General features: G+C 35.5%; 1 protein-coding gene and 1 long non-coding RNA gene across 17 annotated transcripts; one reads left to right on the top strand and one right to left on the bottom strand.

Annotated features, from left to right (window-relative positions):
• Positions 1–3130: 3130 nt before the first annotated feature.
• On the top strand, positions 3131–13610 carry LOC111986695 (disease resistance protein RPV1). 13 transcript variants are annotated; one of them, XM_065769033.1, is made up of 9 exons: positions 3132–3900; positions 4941–6039; positions 6157–6432; positions 6529–7458; positions 7527–8687; positions 9113–9211; positions 11121–11188; positions 12074–12708; positions 13190–13610. In XM_065769033.1, the coding sequence occupies exons 1-5, from the start codon at positions 3374–3376 to the stop codon at positions 7899–7901; spliced, it is 3207 nt and encodes a 1068-aa protein (XP_065625105.1). In that variant the 5' UTR covers positions 3132–3373; the 3' UTR covers positions 7902–8687; positions 9113–9211; positions 11121–11188; positions 12074–12708; positions 13190–13610. The 13 variants fall into 13 exon arrangements, with proteins under 13 accessions (XP_065625109.1, XP_065625105.1, XP_065625100.1 ...); XM_065769028.1 differs by having other exon boundaries at positions 9113–9244; XM_065769026.1 differs by having other exon boundaries at positions 9113–9244; positions 11121–11235.
• Positions 13465–19469, bottom strand: LOC136065589 (uncharacterized). 4 transcript variants are annotated; one of them, XR_010627226.1, is made up of 5 exons: positions 18499–19469; positions 18270–18384; positions 17049–17439; positions 14150–14235; positions 13465–13616 (listed from the first exon to the last, which is right to left on the bottom strand). It is a non-coding gene; the product is annotated as an uncharacterized LOC136065589 (long non-coding RNA). The 4 variants fall into 4 exon arrangements; XR_010627227.1 differs by lacking the exon at positions 17049–17439; XR_010627225.1 differs by lacking the exons at positions 13465–13616; positions 14150–14235; positions 17049–17439 and having other exon boundaries at positions 18099–18384; positions 18499–19265; positions 19338–19469.
• Positions 19470–20418: the final 949 nt, after the last annotated feature.

Here is a 20418-nt window from a genome sequence, read left to right as displayed (position 1 = left end):
TTCCGCATTTGCAGCCACTAACTCCTTGATTCACGGATCAATTAGTTTTAGAAATTATTTTTTTTTTTGTTTTCTTTCTTTTACGCTTGCTTGTACATATAAAAGCTAGAAAGCACGGGTGCGGCGCCTCGCGTCGGACGCGGCCCGACACGGCGACGCGCGTCGAACACCGTTGACCGCGCGTCCGTGCCGCGTCGAGCCGCGTCTTGCCACGTCAGCACTCTCACTTCGTCCAAAAACTCCAAACACCCTCCCTCACTCCAATCTCCATCGCTCGTCTCTCTCTTCTCTGTGTGCTCTCTGGTTGCTCGGTTCGGCCAGATTCGCGCAGATTCGGGCCAAAACGGGCCGATTCCGACGGAAACGGAATCCGATACGGCCAATATGGCCACCGAAACAGGCCGATACGGCCGATTTCGGCCGAAACAGCCGCCGAAACAGGACGAAATGGGCAGTGGCTGCCATTCTTCTGCTTCATGTGGCCTTGTGAGAGGAAAAAAAAAAAAAAAAAGGAAGAAGAAGATGAGAAGACACCAAAAAAAAAAAAAAAAAACTGGAAGAATAATAAATGAACGTAACTGAATATAAATTAAGGAGGTGGAAAAGTCAAATATTTAATGTGGGTGAGCTTGGGAATTGAAAAATGAATAAAGGAACCTTTTTGAAATGTGGTTTTTTGTTTACAATTACCAAAAATATTGATTTTATTAAAAACAAATCATAAATAATTATTTTTTAATAATAAATTCTACCATTTATTTGATTTTTTTTATATAAAAATATTAAATTTACTATATAAAAATATTTTTAATAATTTTTTAATTGCCAAGTCCCACCACACCCGCACCCACCTTTTTCAAAAATTGCCGAATCCCGCACCCGTACTCGCACCAGCACCCGAGTCCCGAAGGGCCGAAACGCACCCGTGCTTCTTAGTATAAAAGCAAAGCTACTTTGTATATTCTGATTCATTCTCATTCAGTGAAATAAAAAATCTTCTATTTTTTACCTTTCTTCAGAGAGAAACAGAGAGAGAGAGAGAGGGGTAAAGAGAGTGTTTTCATTGAATGTGATACTGTTTTTCAGACAGGGTGTAGCATGATGCACTTGTTGGACTTATGCTACATCAAAGAATCTATTTTGAATCACTAGAGATGTGTAAAGGTTCAAATATATCAACACATATATTTACTCTGTTGAACTACTTCAATATTAGCAAAGACAATTGTATAGCTAATTAGTAGTCAATAAAAAAAAAAAAAAATTCTCTTCCAGTCCTAGATTGGTACCCAAAAAAAAAAATTTACAAATGCATAAGAATTCCTTTATAGCTTAGTTGACCAAAGCTTTTATAATAAAAAAATCAACAACCAAGGATACCCAAGTTCGGAGGGGATAATGCAGAAATACTATGTGGGTGTTCTGCAATGTTTCTGACAATGCAGAAAACTTTTTTTTTGTTGTGCCTTAAGTTTCTATATATGTAGACAGATTGATGATTGATCATTGGGAAGCAGAGTTTCAAATGGGCTATATAATATAAATACAAGCCATGCAAGGAGGCGACTTCACACTTACGCTTCTAATATCTACCATATATATAGACAGGAAATCAGAGATGCCATAGCTCAAAATTTCAAAGATGAAAAACCCCATTTTCCAAATTCATAAAGGAATTACCATCAGATTCGGACTTTGCCTCTTGGGCTATTATTAAACAATATTAAAAAGTAACAATAATAAGTAGCATTATTATTGGAAAAGAAAATTGTAACCTTCTATGGTGTAAATCCCATCCAGGTAGCAATGCTAGCAACTTGTGTGTCAAAGCAGCTCTCCACGTGTACATGATATCTTTGAATCGCTATTTCATGCTTTTCCATGCGCTCAATGATCTGTTGTTAGCTCAATCGAGAACCGACTCGACGAAGCGTAGCGTCTGTTGAGTTTTGGAGATATATTCAATTGGGTTTTGAAGAATAACAAACAGAGCAGGGACGGACCCACGTTGAACCCAGAGGCCCCGGGCCCAAAAAAAAAAAATTTTAGCAAGTAAATTTGCCCAAAAAAAAAACAAGAAGAAGACTTGGGCCCCCCTTTCTTTTTAACCCAGCCCCCCCTCCAAAAATCCTAAACTATCCCACTGAGTCGGCCAGCCCATGTAAATGTAAAAAAAAAAAAAAAACAGAGTAAAAGCACTAACCCAGCAGTCCAAAACAAATGGAAAAACGAATTGAAAAAAAAGAAGAGAATCTAACAATATAGGGATGAACTATAGTTCGTGTGCTTTATTTTCAGCTCATCCCTTTGTTATCTAATATGAACAACAATATTTATCTGAAAGCGTGCTTGTCTCTGCCTTTTAGTGTTAGGGGAGATGAAATGATCTAGGCTTTGTTTTTTACCAGGTCCTGGACTGCCTTTGTTTCCTTTTTCTTTTTGGGAAAATATTTATGAGAATATTATGAGATTGTATTGTCATAAGCTGTCATGAGTTCCTCACTTTTTGGGAAAATATTTATGAGAATATTAAGAAATTGTATTGTCATAACTTATTTATGATTTTGTAGCTGAATTGAGAGAGAGAGAGAGAGAGAGAGAGAGAGAGAGAGAGAGAGGGAATAAGGAGATTGCAGTGAGGAGAATTTAGAGTTTGAGTTTTATTTAGAAAGAGGGGCAAAAAATTAAATATAAAATTGTATATTATATTTTTAAAATTTAAATATATATTAAATATAGGTGGATAAAGTCAGGTCGAGTTAGGTGAATTTGTGAATTTTATAATCCAATCCCAACCCAACATACTATAAAAAAATTTCATAACCCAACCCAATCCACCATCTCTAAAAACTGATCCAACTCGGTGAATTGGGTTGGATTTGGTCGGTTTTGGCTGCACACCCTTACCCGTGACGCCATTTTGTTCCCATCCTTCATTTATATTCAATAAATAAATAAATAAATAAAGATATATACATTTTCCACATTAACTTCTCTAACCTTATAAATTGATGTTTTTATGATTTATCTATTACATAATTTACACCATTTTTTATATTGAAAAATCTTATTGCACACTTACCTACAAACTTCACTACACAATTTTGGTTCGGTTATATGACCATGTGCCTACGGTGATTGTGTAATCCTCTCACTTTACTGACCTTCCGGTATCTTCCCCTCTCTTTCCCTCATTGGCAAGCGGGTCGCTGGACAGCAATTTCCTAAATCCGTGAACTCACATTTAAAGAGCATATAATTTTTGTAGCTTTTCAGTCACTGCTTCAATTTCCATATCATCTTCCCTAATTTCATCATTATATTCCTCTCTGCCTCTCTGTTATTCTTCAAAACCAATTTGATTATATTTCCGATGGCTTTTATGGACACAGAAAACGCTTCCTCCTCCTTTTTATCTTTTCCTTCTTCTTCTTCTTCTTCTACGCCCGGATGGAAATACGACGTCTTTCTCAGTTTCAGAGGCACCGACACCCGCAAAAACTTCACAGACCATCTATACGCGGCGCTGAGTCAGAAAGGCATATTCACATTCAGGGACGATGAAAAGCTTGAGCGAGGAACGTTCATTGCCCCTGAGCTCTTGTCAGCAATTGAAGACTCGAGATTTGCTGTTGTGATTCTCTCCAGAGACTATGCTTCGTCGAGTTGGTGCTTGATTGAGCTAGCGAAGATCGTTGAGTGCATGGAAAAGAAGGGGCTCATAGTCCTGCCAGTTTTCCACTACGTGGATCCTAGTGATGTGCGCAATCAGAGAGGGGCTCTTGCTGAAGCGTTTGTTAAACACGAAGAGCGTTTCAAAGATAACATAGAGGATGTGTACACGTGGAGAGCTGCTTTGACACAAGTTGCTAGTATTGCTGGATGGGATTTACTCGATAAGTAAGATTTTATTTTCGAATTTAATAATGCTACTTATTATTGTTATCTTAATATCTTCCTACAGTCCAAATTTTGTACTTTTAATATTGTTTAGTAATATCCCAAGAGTTAAGTGCAAATCTGATGACATCCTTTATGGATTTGAAAAAATGGGTTCTTCATATTTGAAACTTTGAGCATGACATCTCTGATTTTCTGTCTATAGATGATATAGATATTATTTTCCTTGCGTGGCTTGTATTAACCCATTTGAACTCTGCTTCCCATTGATCAATCTGTCTATGTATATATATAGAAACAATCCTAAAAGCATTTCTAGATACGTCTTGCAAAACTGTAGTCACAAAAAATTGCAGAACACACATATAATACAACTTTCCTTTGTTTGGTTGGGAGGAAGAATGGGAGGAACTTATCAAAAAGAAGAAAAGAAGAAGATACAATTAACATACTACAACATGTCTTAGTGAAATAATCTAGAAACAGTTTCAACAAATAAAGAATCATATAAAATCAAATTGTCGCTTTCAAAAGGTTTATTGAAGGTTGTTAATTTCTAATTTAAATCACACTTTTCAATCATTCTTGACCAAGACCACTATACATTTTTTAAAAATTTTATTTGGGGAGGTAGTGACACTATGCATATCACCATCACCCAAATTATTAATTTTTTCCCCACAACAATGGCTTACTAATTTAAATATTTTTGCAGAACTGATTAGATAAGCAAAGATGAAATTTTTAAGGCAAATAGTTGGGTCAAAAAGCCCAAATATGTAGTTAGTTGCTTGCAGGTTTAACTAGCTAGAAGTGAGTCCAAAGGGCTCTTCTTTAGAAAGGTTCCTTACATTATCAGAAAAAGATAAAGAGGTCAAATACATGTTTTATTAGGTTTATTTGTTATATCTTTTCGTATTATGGAACTTAGAGTTCCCTTTCCCATAATGCATAAATCTAAAAAATATACATTTGTTGAATCTTTTCTCTCTTTCTAGCCTGTGCTAACTCAATAAAATTATTGTCTATCTTCTTTGTAGACATGAGGCAAAAGTTATTGAAGAGATGGTCAGAAAAATACTTGGTAAATTGAATTCTACATACTCAGTTGTTCACAAGGATCTTGTTGGAATAGACTCTCGTATGGAGGAAATGGTGAACTTATTAGCCATAGGGTTGAATGATGTTCGCTTTGTAGGAATTTGTGGTATGGGTGGAATGGGCAAAACTACTCTAGCACAACTCATTTATAACAAACTTCATTATTGTTTTGAAGGTAGCAGCTTTCTTGCAAATGTTAGAGAGGAAAGTAAAAAACATGGTCTAGTTCCTTTACAGAAACGACTTCTTGCTGATATCTTCCTTGAAAAGAATATTGATTTTCTAGATGTTCAATGGGGAATCAATATGATAGGGAAAAGATTATGTCATAAAAGGGTTCTTGTCATTCTTGATGATGTGGATCAACTTGATCAATTAGAAGCATTAGTAGGTGAGCGAAATTGGTTTGGTCAAGGAAGTAGAATCATTATAACAACCAGATATCAACATCTATTGATAAGGCATGAAGTGGTTAGAGTTGAAATATACAAGGCTAGGAAACTAAATGACGATGAAGCTCTTCATTTCTTTAGTTTGAAAGCCTTTAAGAAGGATTATCCTTCAGAAGGTTATGAGGTCTTATCCCAGAAGGTTATTTGTTATGCTCAAGGCCTTCCTTTAGCTCTTGAAGTTTTAGGTCGATTCCTATTTCGTAGAGGTGTAGATGAATGGGAAAGTGCACTATGTAGGCTAAAAGAAAGTCCTGAAAGACAAATTTCGGATGTGCTTAAAATAACTTTTGATGGCTTGAGGGAAAGAGAGAAAAACATATTTTTAGACATTGCTTGTTTCTTTAAGGGAATGGAAGAAGATCATGTTGTAAATATATTACAAGCTCTCTATGACAAGCCAAAAATTGATATAGTTGTTCTTCTGGAAAAGTCTCTCATAACTATCTCATTTGGAAAATTTTGGATGCATGATTTGCTACAAGAATTGGGTAAGGAAATTGTTCGCTGTGAATCCCCTGAAGAGCCTGGCCGACGTAGTAGGTTGTGGCTTATGGAGGATGTCATTCATGTATTGAAATGTAATACGGTAAGATGATTATGTAGGCTCTCAAGCTTTCTTGTGGTATATATTTATGAAAATTCAAATAAGTTTTTGATAATCTCTATAGCTATACACTCAATCTTTATTTATTTTCTTAACTAGGGAAAAGAAGTAGTAAAAAGCATATTTCTTGACTCACCTCCAAGAAAAGAGGAACGCTTGAATGCTGAAGCCTTCTCTAAGATGAAAAACTTGAGATTACTTAAAATCAGTAATGTGCACTTTCCTCAAGGGCTCAAGTATCTTTCTAGTGAGTTACGTTTTATTCACTGGGATGGATATCCTATAGAATCCTTGCCAACAAGTTTTGAGCCAGAAAAACTTGTTGAACTCATTATGCCTTGCAGCCTTGTCAAAGGATTATGGAAAGGAATCAAGGTAAGTTTTTTTTTTTTTTTTAATAAAAATTTTAAAACGAAAAATTAATGTTTATAAGGACTTAATTTTCTCCATTTGATTGGTGTTTTATAACAGAGTTTAGAGAGGTTAAAACTCATTGACCTTGGTGACTCTTGGAACTTGATTGAGACTCCGGACTTCTCCGAAGTCCCAAATCTTGAGCAGTTGATTCTTCAACATTGTACAAGATTGTCAAAGATTCATGCATCCCTTGGGGAACTCAAACGGCTTATTCTATTAGATTTGAATGGTTGTAAATGTCTTAAAAGCCTTCCACACAAGATTAGTCTGGAGTCACTTAAAGTTTTTATTCTTTCTGGCTGTTCAAGACTAAAAACGTTTCCAGAGATTGTGGGAAATATGTCATGTTTGTTGGAACTTTATTTGGATGGAACTGCTATAGAAGAACTTCCATTATCAGTTGAGCAATTAACCGGCCTTATTAAATTGGATCTAAGTGGAAGTGCTATAAGAGAAGGGTCCTGCACTTTTCCCTCCAACAATCTTAAAATACTCTCTCTCTCTGGATGTGAAGCACTATTATCTAAATCATCAAATAGGTTTTTCAACTTTCCTCTAATTCCAAGAAGAAGTACTTGTCCCATGGGCATGTTACAACGTTCTTTATCAGGCTTATGGTCTTTGACCCAGCTGGATCTAAGTTATTGCAATCTTCAAGCAATCCCCGATGTTCTTGGTTGCCTATCCTCTTTAACAGAATTATATCTAATGGGAAATAATTTTGTTGGTCTTCCTAAAAGTATCATTCGACTATCTAATCTAGAATTTCTTTTTTTGAGTGGTTGCACATTTCTTCGATCATTGCCTGAGCTTCCAATTAATATTGGTTATATTCTAGCAGAAGGTTGTACCTCATTAGAAACATTACCAGTAAGACCAGAAGATTCTTTTAAGCCATATCTCTCTCTTTTCAATTGTGTAAAATTGATTGACAATCAAGGCTACGACGACATGTTGTTAACAATGCTAAGACATTACTTTCAGGTTTCTCTCTCTCTCTCTCTCTCTCTCTCTCTCGTGAAGTTCTAAACATCTTGATTTGTGTGTTTCAGGGCAACTTTAAAGAGACATCTGGATATGATATGATTATTCCTGGAAGTAAAATCCCAAAATGGTTTAGTCATCATAGTGAGGGGGCTTCACTGAATTTGCAAGTGCCTTCATTATTATGTAATAAATTGACGGGGATCGTTCTGTGTGTTGTTTTTGCACTCCGTGAGCATCATCCACTTGACCTAATTGATTCGGCAAATTGGGGGTTTCTTAGAATTATGCATCAGCTTACCTGTTCCTTTAAAGTCAATGGATGTGACAAACCCAATAAAAAAGACTATTGTTTTTCCGAACAATATGGTAAGATTGAATCGAATCACCTTTGGCTGAGTTATGTTCCCCCCCCCCCTACTTCAATCAGGTGGAGGAATTAAGTCAAATTGATGCCAATGGATTCAATCAGATTGAGTTTGAATTTGAAACCTTCGGTCCAGGATTGGAGATTAAGAAATGTGGGGTCCATTTGGTATTCAAGGAAAATATTGAAGATTGCAACCAAACTATGGCTCAGTGCCGTAATAGCAACATCACTCCTTATGAGGATGAATTTGATGATTCAGCAAAAGATTCAAAAAATAAGCGTAGGCGTGGCCACGATGACTATGATGGGGCTGGACCTAGTGAAGAAGGTAGCTTTAATGACCTACTGCACCCAAAGAGAATACGGCTCCCTAATATCATTGAAAGATTTGTGCCACGTTTGGGAAATTTGATTGGGAATTTAAGCACACAAGATGACTCTGATGATGAGAAATCCCAGTAAAAATGGTAGCTTTGATGAATTCAAAAGGCAAATAAACTTTCTCCTCTGAAATTTTTGTAAGCCACCACCTTGCCTTCTTTCACAGACCTTGGTAGTTGCATATTTCTTTCTTTTTTTATTGATTGGGCATATGCTTGCATTTATTTTTATATTTCACTCGCAATTTTTCCATGCATGTGGCATTCTCTTTAATTTTTTCTAAGCCTAGCTGTTACGACAAGTGAAGGCCAAAAATTGGTAGAATGTGTATCTTCAAACTGTAGGACATGCTCTTCTTGTTAGTATTATGTATAAAACCTTTTCCAGATTTGATTTTTTACAGGTTCTGGGGAGAGTTGAGGCAATGCATGAGTCAGTTTGGTGAACTAGAAAATGCAATGGTGAATTGGTGATGAAGGTACTGTGAACAATTCCTGTGTGTGATTTTCTCTATTGTAGATTTGTCGGTTAAGTATACTTTCATTTTTGGTTTCTGTGTTCAGTATGTGTCCTCTGTTCATGCAAGATAATTTTTTTGGTGGTTAATTCTCTCATTTGTTGTAAGAAGCCTTAACTGTCTTTAATATTTTACCCTCCTAGCCTGCAAGAAGTTAAAATTACATAGCTTTGGTAAAATTCTTCCGTACAAATGAAAACTATAGGTTGATGATTACCTAAGTTTCTACTGGCACTAAGCAGAAAACTAATAGTTTACATGCCTTGGTCTGATGAGCAATCATTGAGCTCACTTTTAGTATTAATGCTATCATGCATTAGATAGAATACATTCATTGTGTTTCCAGATTAAATGTATATTGGTTGGTGAGTTTTTACTTTTTGCAGCTTGGTGACTAACTGGTTTCTGCTATGGTTGTGGGATCGCCCTAGAAGATGTTCTGGTGGATTTAGCTGTCACATTTTAACTCTTCAGAAGATTCCTAGGTATTGAGCTTCTAGACAGTTAATTTAATCAAGGTAGGTAGAGCAAGTGGACATTCTATCATCTGATATTCATGCTGTCAGAAAATACTTGTAGCTCAACATACCCATAATGGAAGGACACTTGAGGTTCAAGTTGCTACCCCAAATGCAAGTTCTGTTCCTAGCTTAAAAGAATTCTTTTCCTTACATGGATCACCCTCTTGGTGGTACCTCCGGTATTTGGATGATTGGGCATGTTGATATTTATAGATGATGTATCTTTTATCTGTCTTACCTCAATCAGCAAAATGAGATTCATAGTATTTGTCTAAGTTTCAACCTTTGGGATCCAAATAAATATTGCATATTTCTTTGAGTTCTTCCAAAGTTGATATGGGCATGTAGAGAGAATACTTAGATATATAACCGTCAATTCTAATGAGTTGGTGCACATTTAAAGTAGTTTGATGTTTGTCAATTATCATCCATTAATTCCATGACACAGAAGTATGAATTGATCTTATCAAACTCTCTCTCTCTGCATTTATTTTTGTTATTATTTTTTGGTTGATTGTATGTTGGAGTTTGGGACATGAGTATTTTATTTTTTATGCACATATATATAAATCTCTTTACAAATTTTGATGCGTAAAGGCTATTACCCAATATTGATCCAACTAACATAAGGTGCTGGAAGCAAAAATCTGGAAATGGTTCTAATTGTGAGATTTTTTTTATGAGCGATGCTATGATTATATATAATATTAAGTATATTTAAATAATGTAATTAAGATTTATTTTGTGGTCAATTCTTGATAGTATACATGTGTTAGTAGATGACGATATGTATTAATACAAGTTGAAGTTAAAAGCCAAAATACATTATGCACAAAGCTTGCCCAGAATCAGCTGCCCGTAGCTTAATAAGAGCTCTCTGAACTATCCAACCATTTGATCTGCGGAAGAGGGAAGAACCTATGACCTTGGTGTTGTACTAAATAATCTTTTCAATAATCTAAATCAATTTATACTCCCAACTCTTTTTTACTTCCTTACATAACTTATGTTTAGTAGCCATAGAAATAAAAAGAGGGGAAAAAAAACTTTGGCAACTGGAAAACAAAAGCTATAGCTGCTTTGAAATTGAAAATTAATTGGTTGAACTTCAAATAATTGTAAGTTATGTTGCTAGATTCTTGTGATTAAGTGTTAAGGCTTATATCTACGTGGATGAAGTATAAGTTGATGTTGTATTGTGAGGAGCTCTTGAGTTTCTTTCAAATATGGTAATTTTGGGTGAGCAACCTGAACACCCCATGTTAACTTATAAAATTCTCCCTCCATGCTCTTAAAGCTGGCTCATAGGTATCACTCATGACCAATTTGTTACAAAGATGAATTGGTTACCTCTTACCAAAGAAATTTCTCTATTTATATATTAATATTACAATATACTAAGTCTATGACAGAGAGTTTATGTAAAAGAGAGTTTAAAAGATAGAATGCTAAAGAAAAGCTAGCCATGAGTGGACCTCCTCCATTTTGAATACAATAAGAAACTGAGGAAAGTACAACTTAGGGGAGGTTAGCACAAAAGACCTTGCGTGTATATTGCTCTATCTTGAGGTATGTTGTCACTTTTTCACACCGAAATGTTGAAATAAGAACTTGTTTGCATTTTAGGATCCAGTAACAAGACAACACGGTGGAATTGGATTTGTAACATATGTAAATTCCAGTGGAGATCGAGTAGCTTTTGTATTCTGGTCTTGTTCAAGTGAATTTGTAGAATACATAGAGTTAAGCAAGAGATTCTAAACTATAAAGATTGTGTTTGAGGTGTTGTTTGGAAGATTGATAATCGCAAAACTTCATCGTTTGTTGTATTGATCTTCCATTTGACCTCATAGTATGCCTGGTTTGTTTTCAGATTCAGTAGACTGGCTTATGTTTGAATTTAAAGGTTCTACAGTTGCTGCAGACCGAGGGTCTCCAAAGGTGCGCTGCTTCTTGTATTGGGAATCAAAACAAGTCTCAGTTTTAAGGTGATGGTAGACCTGCATGGTAGCTTGAATATATTTGGTGTGGTAGTATAAAATTTAAATCTGGACTTCAAAAAATTTGAAACAATTGATTTGTAAATCCTGAAAATTTTCAAAATTTAAAAATTGAATCAATTATTTTTTCAGTTATATTTTGATGATTTTGTTATGTTTGGTTGATTAGAAAGCTGTGGAAATTTTTCCTTTTGGAATTTGGTCCAGAGTGGACCCTGGAAGTGGGCCTGTAATAGTTGAATCTTGTTTAATTATATTTTTGAGCCCTAAACCTCCCTCACTCTGTCACACATATTAAATTCCAAGCTACTTATTACGAGTTATCATTTCCACTCCATTAGAATCTGCTAGATTGCTGCTCAATTAACACAATGACTCTCTTAGGCAGTATGAAGATGTTAGATCAGTACACCTGTATGCTCCCCAAGAATTATTTCTTGCATCTCATGCCTAGTTTTCATTGCTTAATTTCTTATATATGCCATTTTATTTAACAAGAAGTAGTGGTTCTGGTTGAGTCAACATGCATTTGAGTTTAGATCAATCTAAACATGATGTTTTTAATTATTAGAAGTTGGTTCATTTCTATGATGGAGAACATCTTCATAAGGAGTGATGCTGCTGTTGCTGTAGCTTGTCAGAATTTGTTTTTGATTATTGGAGACATGCTTGAATACCAAACCCTCCCCACATTTCTTAACCTCCAAGCCTGGACTTATAATATCTCCTAGCCCTTCAATTGTCATTGTGTATGGAACATCATTAGAGCTACCTTCTCCACTATGCTCAGCCCCATCATAGTCATCATGTCTTCGCTTAATTTCAGTGTCGTTTTCTGCCATTGCTGAATCATCAAAATGATCGTGGAGAGGGGCCACAGCCTCATAAGGAGTGATGCTGCTGTTGCTGCACCCAGCTGTAGTTTGTTTGAGGTTTTCAATGTCTTTCTCGGATACCAAACAAACACCACATATATTGGCTGGTAATGGGAACAAGCAAATGGAAGTCTGCACATGTGCATAGGTTATCTGTAAGCAAGTGGCACTACCCCTCGAGCTGATATTTGTAAGAAGATTAATTCTACTATGTGTCTGTTTTGGTGAGTACAAGATTCTACTCTTAGAAAGCTGCATATGATTTATTAGGACACTATTTGCTAACCAAAATATCTCAAAGGGCTTGGGGTAAGGAGAACTGAAATCTATACAAATATATAAAAATGGAGGACTTAAAACATCAATTGACGTTGCTTCCTGCTGTGCCACTCCAGACTTGTTGTCCCTCTCCTCCCTTCTGCTTCAAAACCGTTTCAAATCACCACCCCATTGATCTTCTTCAATTAAATGGTTAACCCTTGGAAATACAATGGTAATGGCAATTGAGTAGATGCAGTTGTGCAGCAGTGCCAATATGCGAGGCGGTCTCAGTGATCATGGAGTCGGCAGCATGTTAGTGGATATGGTAAGTCATTATATTCATTATTCATTCACTTAGTATCTCTATCTATTTCCCATAAGTGTGCCCCTAATTTAAGGAGAATTTTATAAAAACAAAACTGTTAGATATATTTACTACTGTGTCCTACGCCCTTTCCATGTGAAGGTCCTAATGTTTAAGGATTTGCCTTATTTCTTGTTGATACTGTATCATATTGATATTAAATGTCAATGACAAGATAGATAGGTTGGCTGCAGATGTCAGAGTATTCACAGTTAAATCACTGGCAGTGGAAGTTGATTGCTGCTCGTGTTTGAACTAATAAGAAAAGTTTTGAGTTTAGGTGCTAAAAGTAATTGTTACACTTTGCTTCTACTGAAATTTTAAACCATAAGCTTTTCTGCATCCAAACAACCTTTTAAAACTATTGCCTGTGTTTTGCCTATTTAGCTGGAGAAGAAATTAGATTTTGAAATGCTAACCAAGCATTACTCCCATATAACAGGCACATCAGCAGGTGGAACATGCAAGTCTACCATCAACATAACCGACTTGATTCGATTTTCAATACAAGTAGCAGATTAAATAATAGCACACATTTGGAATCGCTAAGTCCACAGCAACTGTAGAACCTTTTAAAGTTATATGTTTAAGACATTAGCTGGTATATTGAATCTGAAAACAGAACAGACAATACTATGAGGTAAGATGGAAGACCAATACAACAAAGGATGAAGTTCCACAATTATCAATCGTCCAAACGACAACTCAGACACTATGTTTATAGTTTAGAATCTCTTGATTACCACTGTATTATACAAAATTCACTTGAACAAAAAACCAGAATATAAAACATTTAAGACTAAAGCTCCACTTCCTGCATTTTCATACTTCATGAATTCAATTCGAGAGTGTTGTTTTGTCACTGGATCCTGGAATGCAAGCAACTTCAAATTTCAACATTTAAATGTAAAAATAGTGAGAATGTAGTACAATGTAGAATATACATGCAAGAAACTCCAACAAAATAACGAATTAGATTAACATTAACTAATCATTATTATAAATTAGCATAAGTACTTATTAGACCTGTAAAGGAAATGTCAAAAACACCAGTAACACTCAACTTTGTTAACTAGGCCAAGTTTCTCGAAATCAAAAGCCAGAAATGGAAATGTTAAAGATAAAAAGAATATATTTGAAATTACAATTAAAGTTAAGAGGATTAGGATACCATATACCTTAGGTATGTTAGCATCTGTAAGTGGACTATATTTCATAAAGTAACTGCAACAAACATCAACAATCCATCCAATTTTCATTATTTTACAATCCTACAGAATTAATTAGTGATGCATGCGGCCCTTGAAGCATTTAGGTCTGCTAGATATTACTTTTTTTTTTTAGTCTGCTAGATATTACTAATTGCACCAAGAGGTGGTAAATGTGATCAAGAATTTAATACCTGTGAAAATCATCATCTGTGACACTTGGAGGTATTCTAGAAACAAAAACTTGAGTACCACCCTTGGAAGTTAATACCATTTTTTCCTGTTGAAAACAGTGAGTAAATGTTCTGTAAAGACAAGTGAAGAAGGGAGCTTTTTCTCAAGAACATATTGTAAAATTCAATTTCAAGAGTTTATATAATAATAATAATAATGATAATGGCAAGGCAAAAGCCAACGTCTACCCCATGGTGTAATAAGCATTACTGCATTAGTGCATTAACATATCATCATACAAGCCAAACGGCTATGACCGTATAATGGAAAAACCAAATCAAATATTTCTTCACCATTTTTATTTTTATTTTTATTTTTTTTGGGTTTTTGTTTTTTTGGATGAGTAAAAAATTCATTGATTCAAAAAGAGTTGCTACCCTAGTAAAGGGACTGCATACATAGAGTATAACACACAACAGAAAAAGAAAGAAATTAGGAAAGCGAAAAATCAAAACTGATAGAATACAAAACTGGTGAAAACTCAAGGAATCCAGAAATTCTAGGAACCCTGCAACAGAGAATGAAGAAAACGGTGAAGACCAGTCATATAAGGAAAAACTTCAGAATGATGTTGGTAAAGGCTATAAGCTGAAAATTGGAGTTTTTCTTGATACTTCTATGAGTAGGTCTAGCAATAAACAACCAATAAACTATGTTGTGATAACTCGGTTTTCCACGAGATAAAGAAAGATATCAATGCAGATGATCATGACTTAGTACAGGTTTTCAGCATAGAAAGTTAGAAACATACTGATCTTATACTCTTGGGCTTAATAGATTTACATTTCAAGCAGGCCATTGTAGATACAATCTGTCCAATCTATTTTAAAAAGTAGGTGGGTTTTATGGGTAGTGGGCTCACTACTGAGATGCTCTGGGGAGATTATATGCCTTCATAGGTCTTGGAACTATTTTTGTCTTTGTGCTGTTTTCCTAACCTTTTATGATGTATTTTCCTTTGTTTCTTATTGTATCCAAAATGGAGGTCCACTTGAGGCTAGCTTTTATTTAGCACTGTATCTTCTATACTCTCTTTTAAATAAACTGTGTCATAGACTTAGTATATTGTACATTTAAAAAATAAATAAAGTTCTTTCGTAAGAGGCACCTTATTGACAAATTGGTCATGACTGATATCTATGAGCCAGCTTCAAGAGCATGGACGAAGAATTTTATAATTTAACATGGGCTATACAGTTTGTTCCACAAAAAGTCATATGTTTGAAAGAAAATTAAGATCTCCTCACAATATAAAAACAAAATAGTGAAAGTGAAGACATTATGCAATACTTCATCGTGTAGATATAAGTCTTAACATTTAATCAGAAGGATCAAGCGACATAATTTACAATTATTTGAAGTTCAACAAATTTCTTTTCAATTTCAAAGAAGAAATAGTTTTTGTCTACCACCTGCCAAAGATTTTTTACCTCTTTTTTCTTCTTGTGGCTACTAAACATAAGTTAAAGAAGGAAGTAAAAAGAGTTGGGAGTAAGAAAACAGGCCAATCAAGTTTAAACACGCACGCATTGATTTAGATGCAAAGATAATTAGTACAAAACTAAGGTCATAGGTTCTTTACTCTTCCGCAAATCAAACAGCTGGATACTTAAGGCTGTAACTTTGGGCTCTTAAATTGAGCTATGGGCAGCTATTTCTGGGCAAGCTTTGTTGCATTTGATGTGCAGTCTGATATATTATTTTCGTGGTATTAATGGATGTCAATAGACAAGCAACAAACAAAAGGACGAAACTTAAATAAGTACTAGTTATCTCATTTTGCTGACTGAGGAGGCAATACGGCTATAAGATCCATCATAATGACATGCTCAATCATCCAACTATACAGCCAGTCGATTTGCTGTCTTTTTTTTTTCCCTTTATAAAATTAAATCACAAGACAATGGGAACAGAAAGTTGTAAAACCAAAGATTTGGAACACAATACAGGAGGTACCTTCAAGAGGGAGATTGATGACATCCTGATGATACTCTTAACATCATCAGGTACTCCTAATAAGTAGTATATGATGTTGCAAGTAGTCTTAAGGCAAAATTTTCCAGTGTATTGGTGGAATCCTGATGATATTTTTAAAATGAGGTATGGTTACAGAGCAGTATATGATGTTGCAAGAAGTCTTAAGGAAAAGTTTCAAGCGTATAGCAGGAAAAAAGCTATCTCTGGAAGCACTTAAGTCTAATCCTCTGGTTTCTATACAAAGCAAACTTCCTCCTGTGGATATTGGAGAAGTAAATAGACCTATTTGGGTTCCTGATAAGGGGAGCATTTATACCAGCTAAGAAACCTGGAATCCAATTCAATTGAGGTTTTATGAGGTTTATTGGTGGAAAAACTCTGGTTTTTTACTGCCTTTTGCTAGCCATGATTCATCACTTGGTTTGCTATGAGAAACAAATTATCCACTTTCCATAAATTGTTATAGTGGGGGTACAAGGGGATATTCTGGGAATCTGGTGCATTTTACAGGAGTTGCATAAAATGTCCAGACCATTTATTTTTTAAATGCAGTTTGTCAAAATGATTGTGGAGGGAAGTTATGTAGAGATGCGTATATACTCTCCTCAAACAAATTGGAATAAGGTTATTGAATGGGGGGTAGAATGTTTAAAAGGTAAAAAGCCTGAAAGCTTCCACATGTAAGTTAGCATGGGGGTTTGTTTACCATTTATGGTGTCAGAGAAAAGCAAAATTGATGGAGGGAATATTTAAAGTGAGGAGCAGTTGTTGAAGAAATGGAAATTGGTGTAAGGACGAAGCTAGAGGGAATTTCCAATACTCTAGAATGAAGAGATATCTGTGTAATAGCTGGAATATTCCATTATGGGGTGGATGACATACCATGAACTTAGATATGAAGAGCTCAAAAGTAATGAAGGCAGCAGTGCAAGGCAGAGGAGAGGTTATTCTACAGCTTGTTTTCCCTTGTCTTTAAGCATGGAATCAATGGAAGTTCTGAGCTTTTGGGTTGAACTTCCTCATGACAGCTTCAAATTCTACTGGGTATTGCTTTACCATTACAATTTTGCTTATTTGTTTCTCTATTATCAATCATCAGTTCACAAATGTGACCCAAATTATCAGATAAAGAACCCATTAAGTGACAAAGCCCATACTTCTGCACTGTCAAGCTTGTGCAACTGCTAGCAATTGAAGCTTCAATGCAATTGTATTGATTCAACCACTCTAGAAGTGACCCCACGCAATATGTAGGACAGCCACATCAATGCACCTAGATGGAACAACATGAGATCCAAACAACAAATAAGACGATGAGAAGTTTCTAATTCCAAATGGTCAAGGTTGATAACTGGATGCTCATAGACTGAAAAAGAAGCACATACAAACAGGGAAAAACAAATAAAGAAAAAGTTTCATACTGACTTCTGAGTACATGAATAATATGATTTTTGACCAGCAAGAACACAACGAATGGTATTGAATAGATGGCAGAGTAGCCATCTATTGCTAATATTCCAAATCCAAAGATATAAATCAATATTATAGCTTTACTCTATTAACTCAACAGAGCTAACTTGTCATATAGAGACGCACATCAGGAGTTCTAGACATGATTTCATCCTTAAATCAAATTGTTAAAATAAAAAAAGAAAATAATGAAAATTTGTAAGTTCGTTATATTGGGACCCAGAAAAACAAGTCAGAACACAGGAACCTAATTCAGCTGTTTCAGGCCTAGTTCAAGGACAAACTCAGCACAAAATACAAATACCAAAAAGGAAAATTTCCACAGCTTTCCACTAACCAAACAATGGGTGGTGTGGTGTGAATTCAAAATAAAAAAGAGAAAAGAAGGGCCCTTTAAAATAGTTGTCAGATTTCTAAATGATAAAATAGTTGCATTAGTTCTATTGTACACGACAAGAAAGCTTTGCAAATAATTCAGCTGCAATTTTACTTCACTTGGAAACAGAGGCCCAAATTTTCTTCATTCCATTTGATTTTACATCACTGGAGTGCCATGCATCTATTGCATTATCCTATGGAAAGTTGTAGTAAATACTATAAAAAGAGAGCAATAACAGAGAGTTCCGAATATACCATCCAACACAATTGAACAAAAATGACTACCATACAACCAGTTCCACATGCCTTTTCGTCAGCTAGCAATGTGACAGTTTCTCCTTTCCAACAGAGTCCAAATACTTCTTCGCATCTAGCAAAAATGAGAAAACAAATTACCAAACTAAAAGAATTGGCAATGAATTTTCAAAAAGAAAAAAGAAATACAGACAATCTCACGTAAAAGTGAGAAAAGATGGTGACTTACAAAAAATCAGAGAGAAAAAAAGTTGATCGGCAGTGCAGATTCCATAAAAGCTATAACTTTAATTGAGATTCCTCTTCCTCACAATCAGAATTCCCAAACCAATTTTCAATTAGATTTAGGTGTGGTGGTTTGTCATTAGAGTTAGCTTCTCCACTAGGTCCAGCCCCTTCCCCATCAGAGTCATCACTGCTTCGCTTAATTTTTGTATCTTTTTCTGAATACTCAAAACCATCCTCGTCATAAGGAGTGATGATGCAGCTGCTAGGCCCAGCCTTAGTTTGGTTTAGGTCTTTAATGTCTCGCTTGGATACCAGATGGGCCCCGCATTTTGTAACCTCCAAGCCCGGACCTTCAGGTTCAAATTTAACTTCAATCTGGCTGAATCCGTTAGTGTCGACTTGATTCAATATTTCTGTCCATTCCGCTCCAAAGTCTGTAGAGGGAAAATATTCCAGCCAAAGCTGATATGATTCAATCTTACCAAATTCCTCGGATAAAATAACCCTCGGTCTTTTAAATCCACCAACGGAACACCAAAGCCCATGCGTACCTATTATATATCCAAGATCTTGAATAGGAAGTTGGTGAAGTGGATGATGCTGGCGGAATACAAAAACAGCGCACACAGCAATTCCCATCAATTTGTTACATGATAAATCTGAGGGCACTTGCAGATTCACTGAAGCCCCCACATTTTGGTGGTTAAACCATTTCGGAATTTCAATTCTAGGAATCAGGAGGCAGTAAAAAAGATGATCTTGCGGACCCTGAAACATACAATTCATGATGCTTAGAACTCCACATGTGTGAGAGAGAGAGAGAGAGACAGATAGGCCGACCTGGGGATTAATGATATAACGTCTTAGCATTGTTGAAAACAGGTCATCGCAGCCTTGATTCTTGATCAATTTGTCGCGATTGAGAGGACGAAAAATCGGCTGACCATCGTATTCTGGGGGGGAATGTGCAGAATAACGGAGGAAATGGTTTGTATATAATTAGTTAGGCATAGCTTGAAACTATAAGGGAAAGTAGACATCTCGAGTTTTAGAAAATCGAGATCCATTTACATAAATCTCGAGTTTCTAAAACTCGAGTTCCATGCAAAATTTTTTTTAGTTTTATCGCCCCTATAGTGGCGTTTTTAAGTCTTATAGTGACGTTTTAAAACCCTATAGCGGCGTTTTACTGCAAAATTTTTTCTTAAGTGTTCAATACCAGGTTTAGGGAGCCCTATAGTGGCGTTTTTATACCCTATACTGACGTTTTAAAGCCCTATAGTGGCGTTTTTCTGCTAAATTGTTTTATAACTCCATTTTTAAGCCCTATAGTGACGTTTTTAAGCCCTATAGCGGCGTTTTCCGAACTCGAGTTTTTAAAACTCGATTTTTACTTGGATTTTTTTTACAAATCAGGCCTCAAAAAATTGATTTTTATCTTAGAACTCGAGTTTTAAACACTCGAGATGCTAGTTTTCAAAATTCTTTTGCAATGTGACAACTAACTAAATTTTTTAATATTTATTGTTATTTAGAAAAAAAATTCCGTATTCTGGTCTTAATGATAATGTTTCTTCCAGTGAGGTACACTTTGTTGCATCAATAAACTCAATATTTAATGGAAGGTTGGGCAACATTAGAAGATGAGTGCAACCACCCATATAAAGAGCTCTTAAATTAGATAGTTGAATGATACTTTCAAGAAGGCAAACAAAATTATTTCCACTTAGATTTAAACTTTTTAAAGATGACAAGCACCCAAGAACATTTGGAATTGTCCAAACATTGCAATAACTTAGATCAAGTTCGGTCAAAGAGCATAAGCTTATTAAAGAACGCTCTAGCATGCCCATGGGATCTAGACTTCTTCTAAGTTGCATTAAAGGAAACCTCATGAGCTTATTAGATGATAGCCCCACGC

The sequence above is a fragment of the Quercus suber genome, unplaced genomic scaffold (assembly GCF_002906115.3).
Source record: "Quercus suber isolate HL8 unplaced genomic scaffold, Cork oak 2.0 scaffold_1037, whole genome shotgun sequence".
Taxonomy (NCBI): domain Eukaryota; kingdom Viridiplantae; phylum Streptophyta; class Magnoliopsida; order Fagales; family Fagaceae; genus Quercus; species Quercus suber.
Note: the sequence above shows the minus strand (reverse complement) of the source record. Positions and strands in the feature narration are given on the sequence as shown.

Bases quoted from the DNA above. Each gene is read 5' to 3' on its own strand.
- LOC111986695 (XM_065769033.1), top strand. From the start codon at position 3,374: ATGGCTTTTATGGACACAGAAAACGCTTCCTCCTCCTTTTTATCTTTT. The intron at 6,040-6,156 runs GTAAGATGATTA...TTTCTTAACTAG, and splicing joins ATGTATTGAAATGTAATACG to GGAAAAGAAGTAGTAAAAAG. The intron at 6,433-6,528 runs GTAAGTTTTTTT...GTTTTATAACAG, and splicing joins GATTATGGAAAGGAATCAAG to AGTTTAGAGAGGTTAAAACT.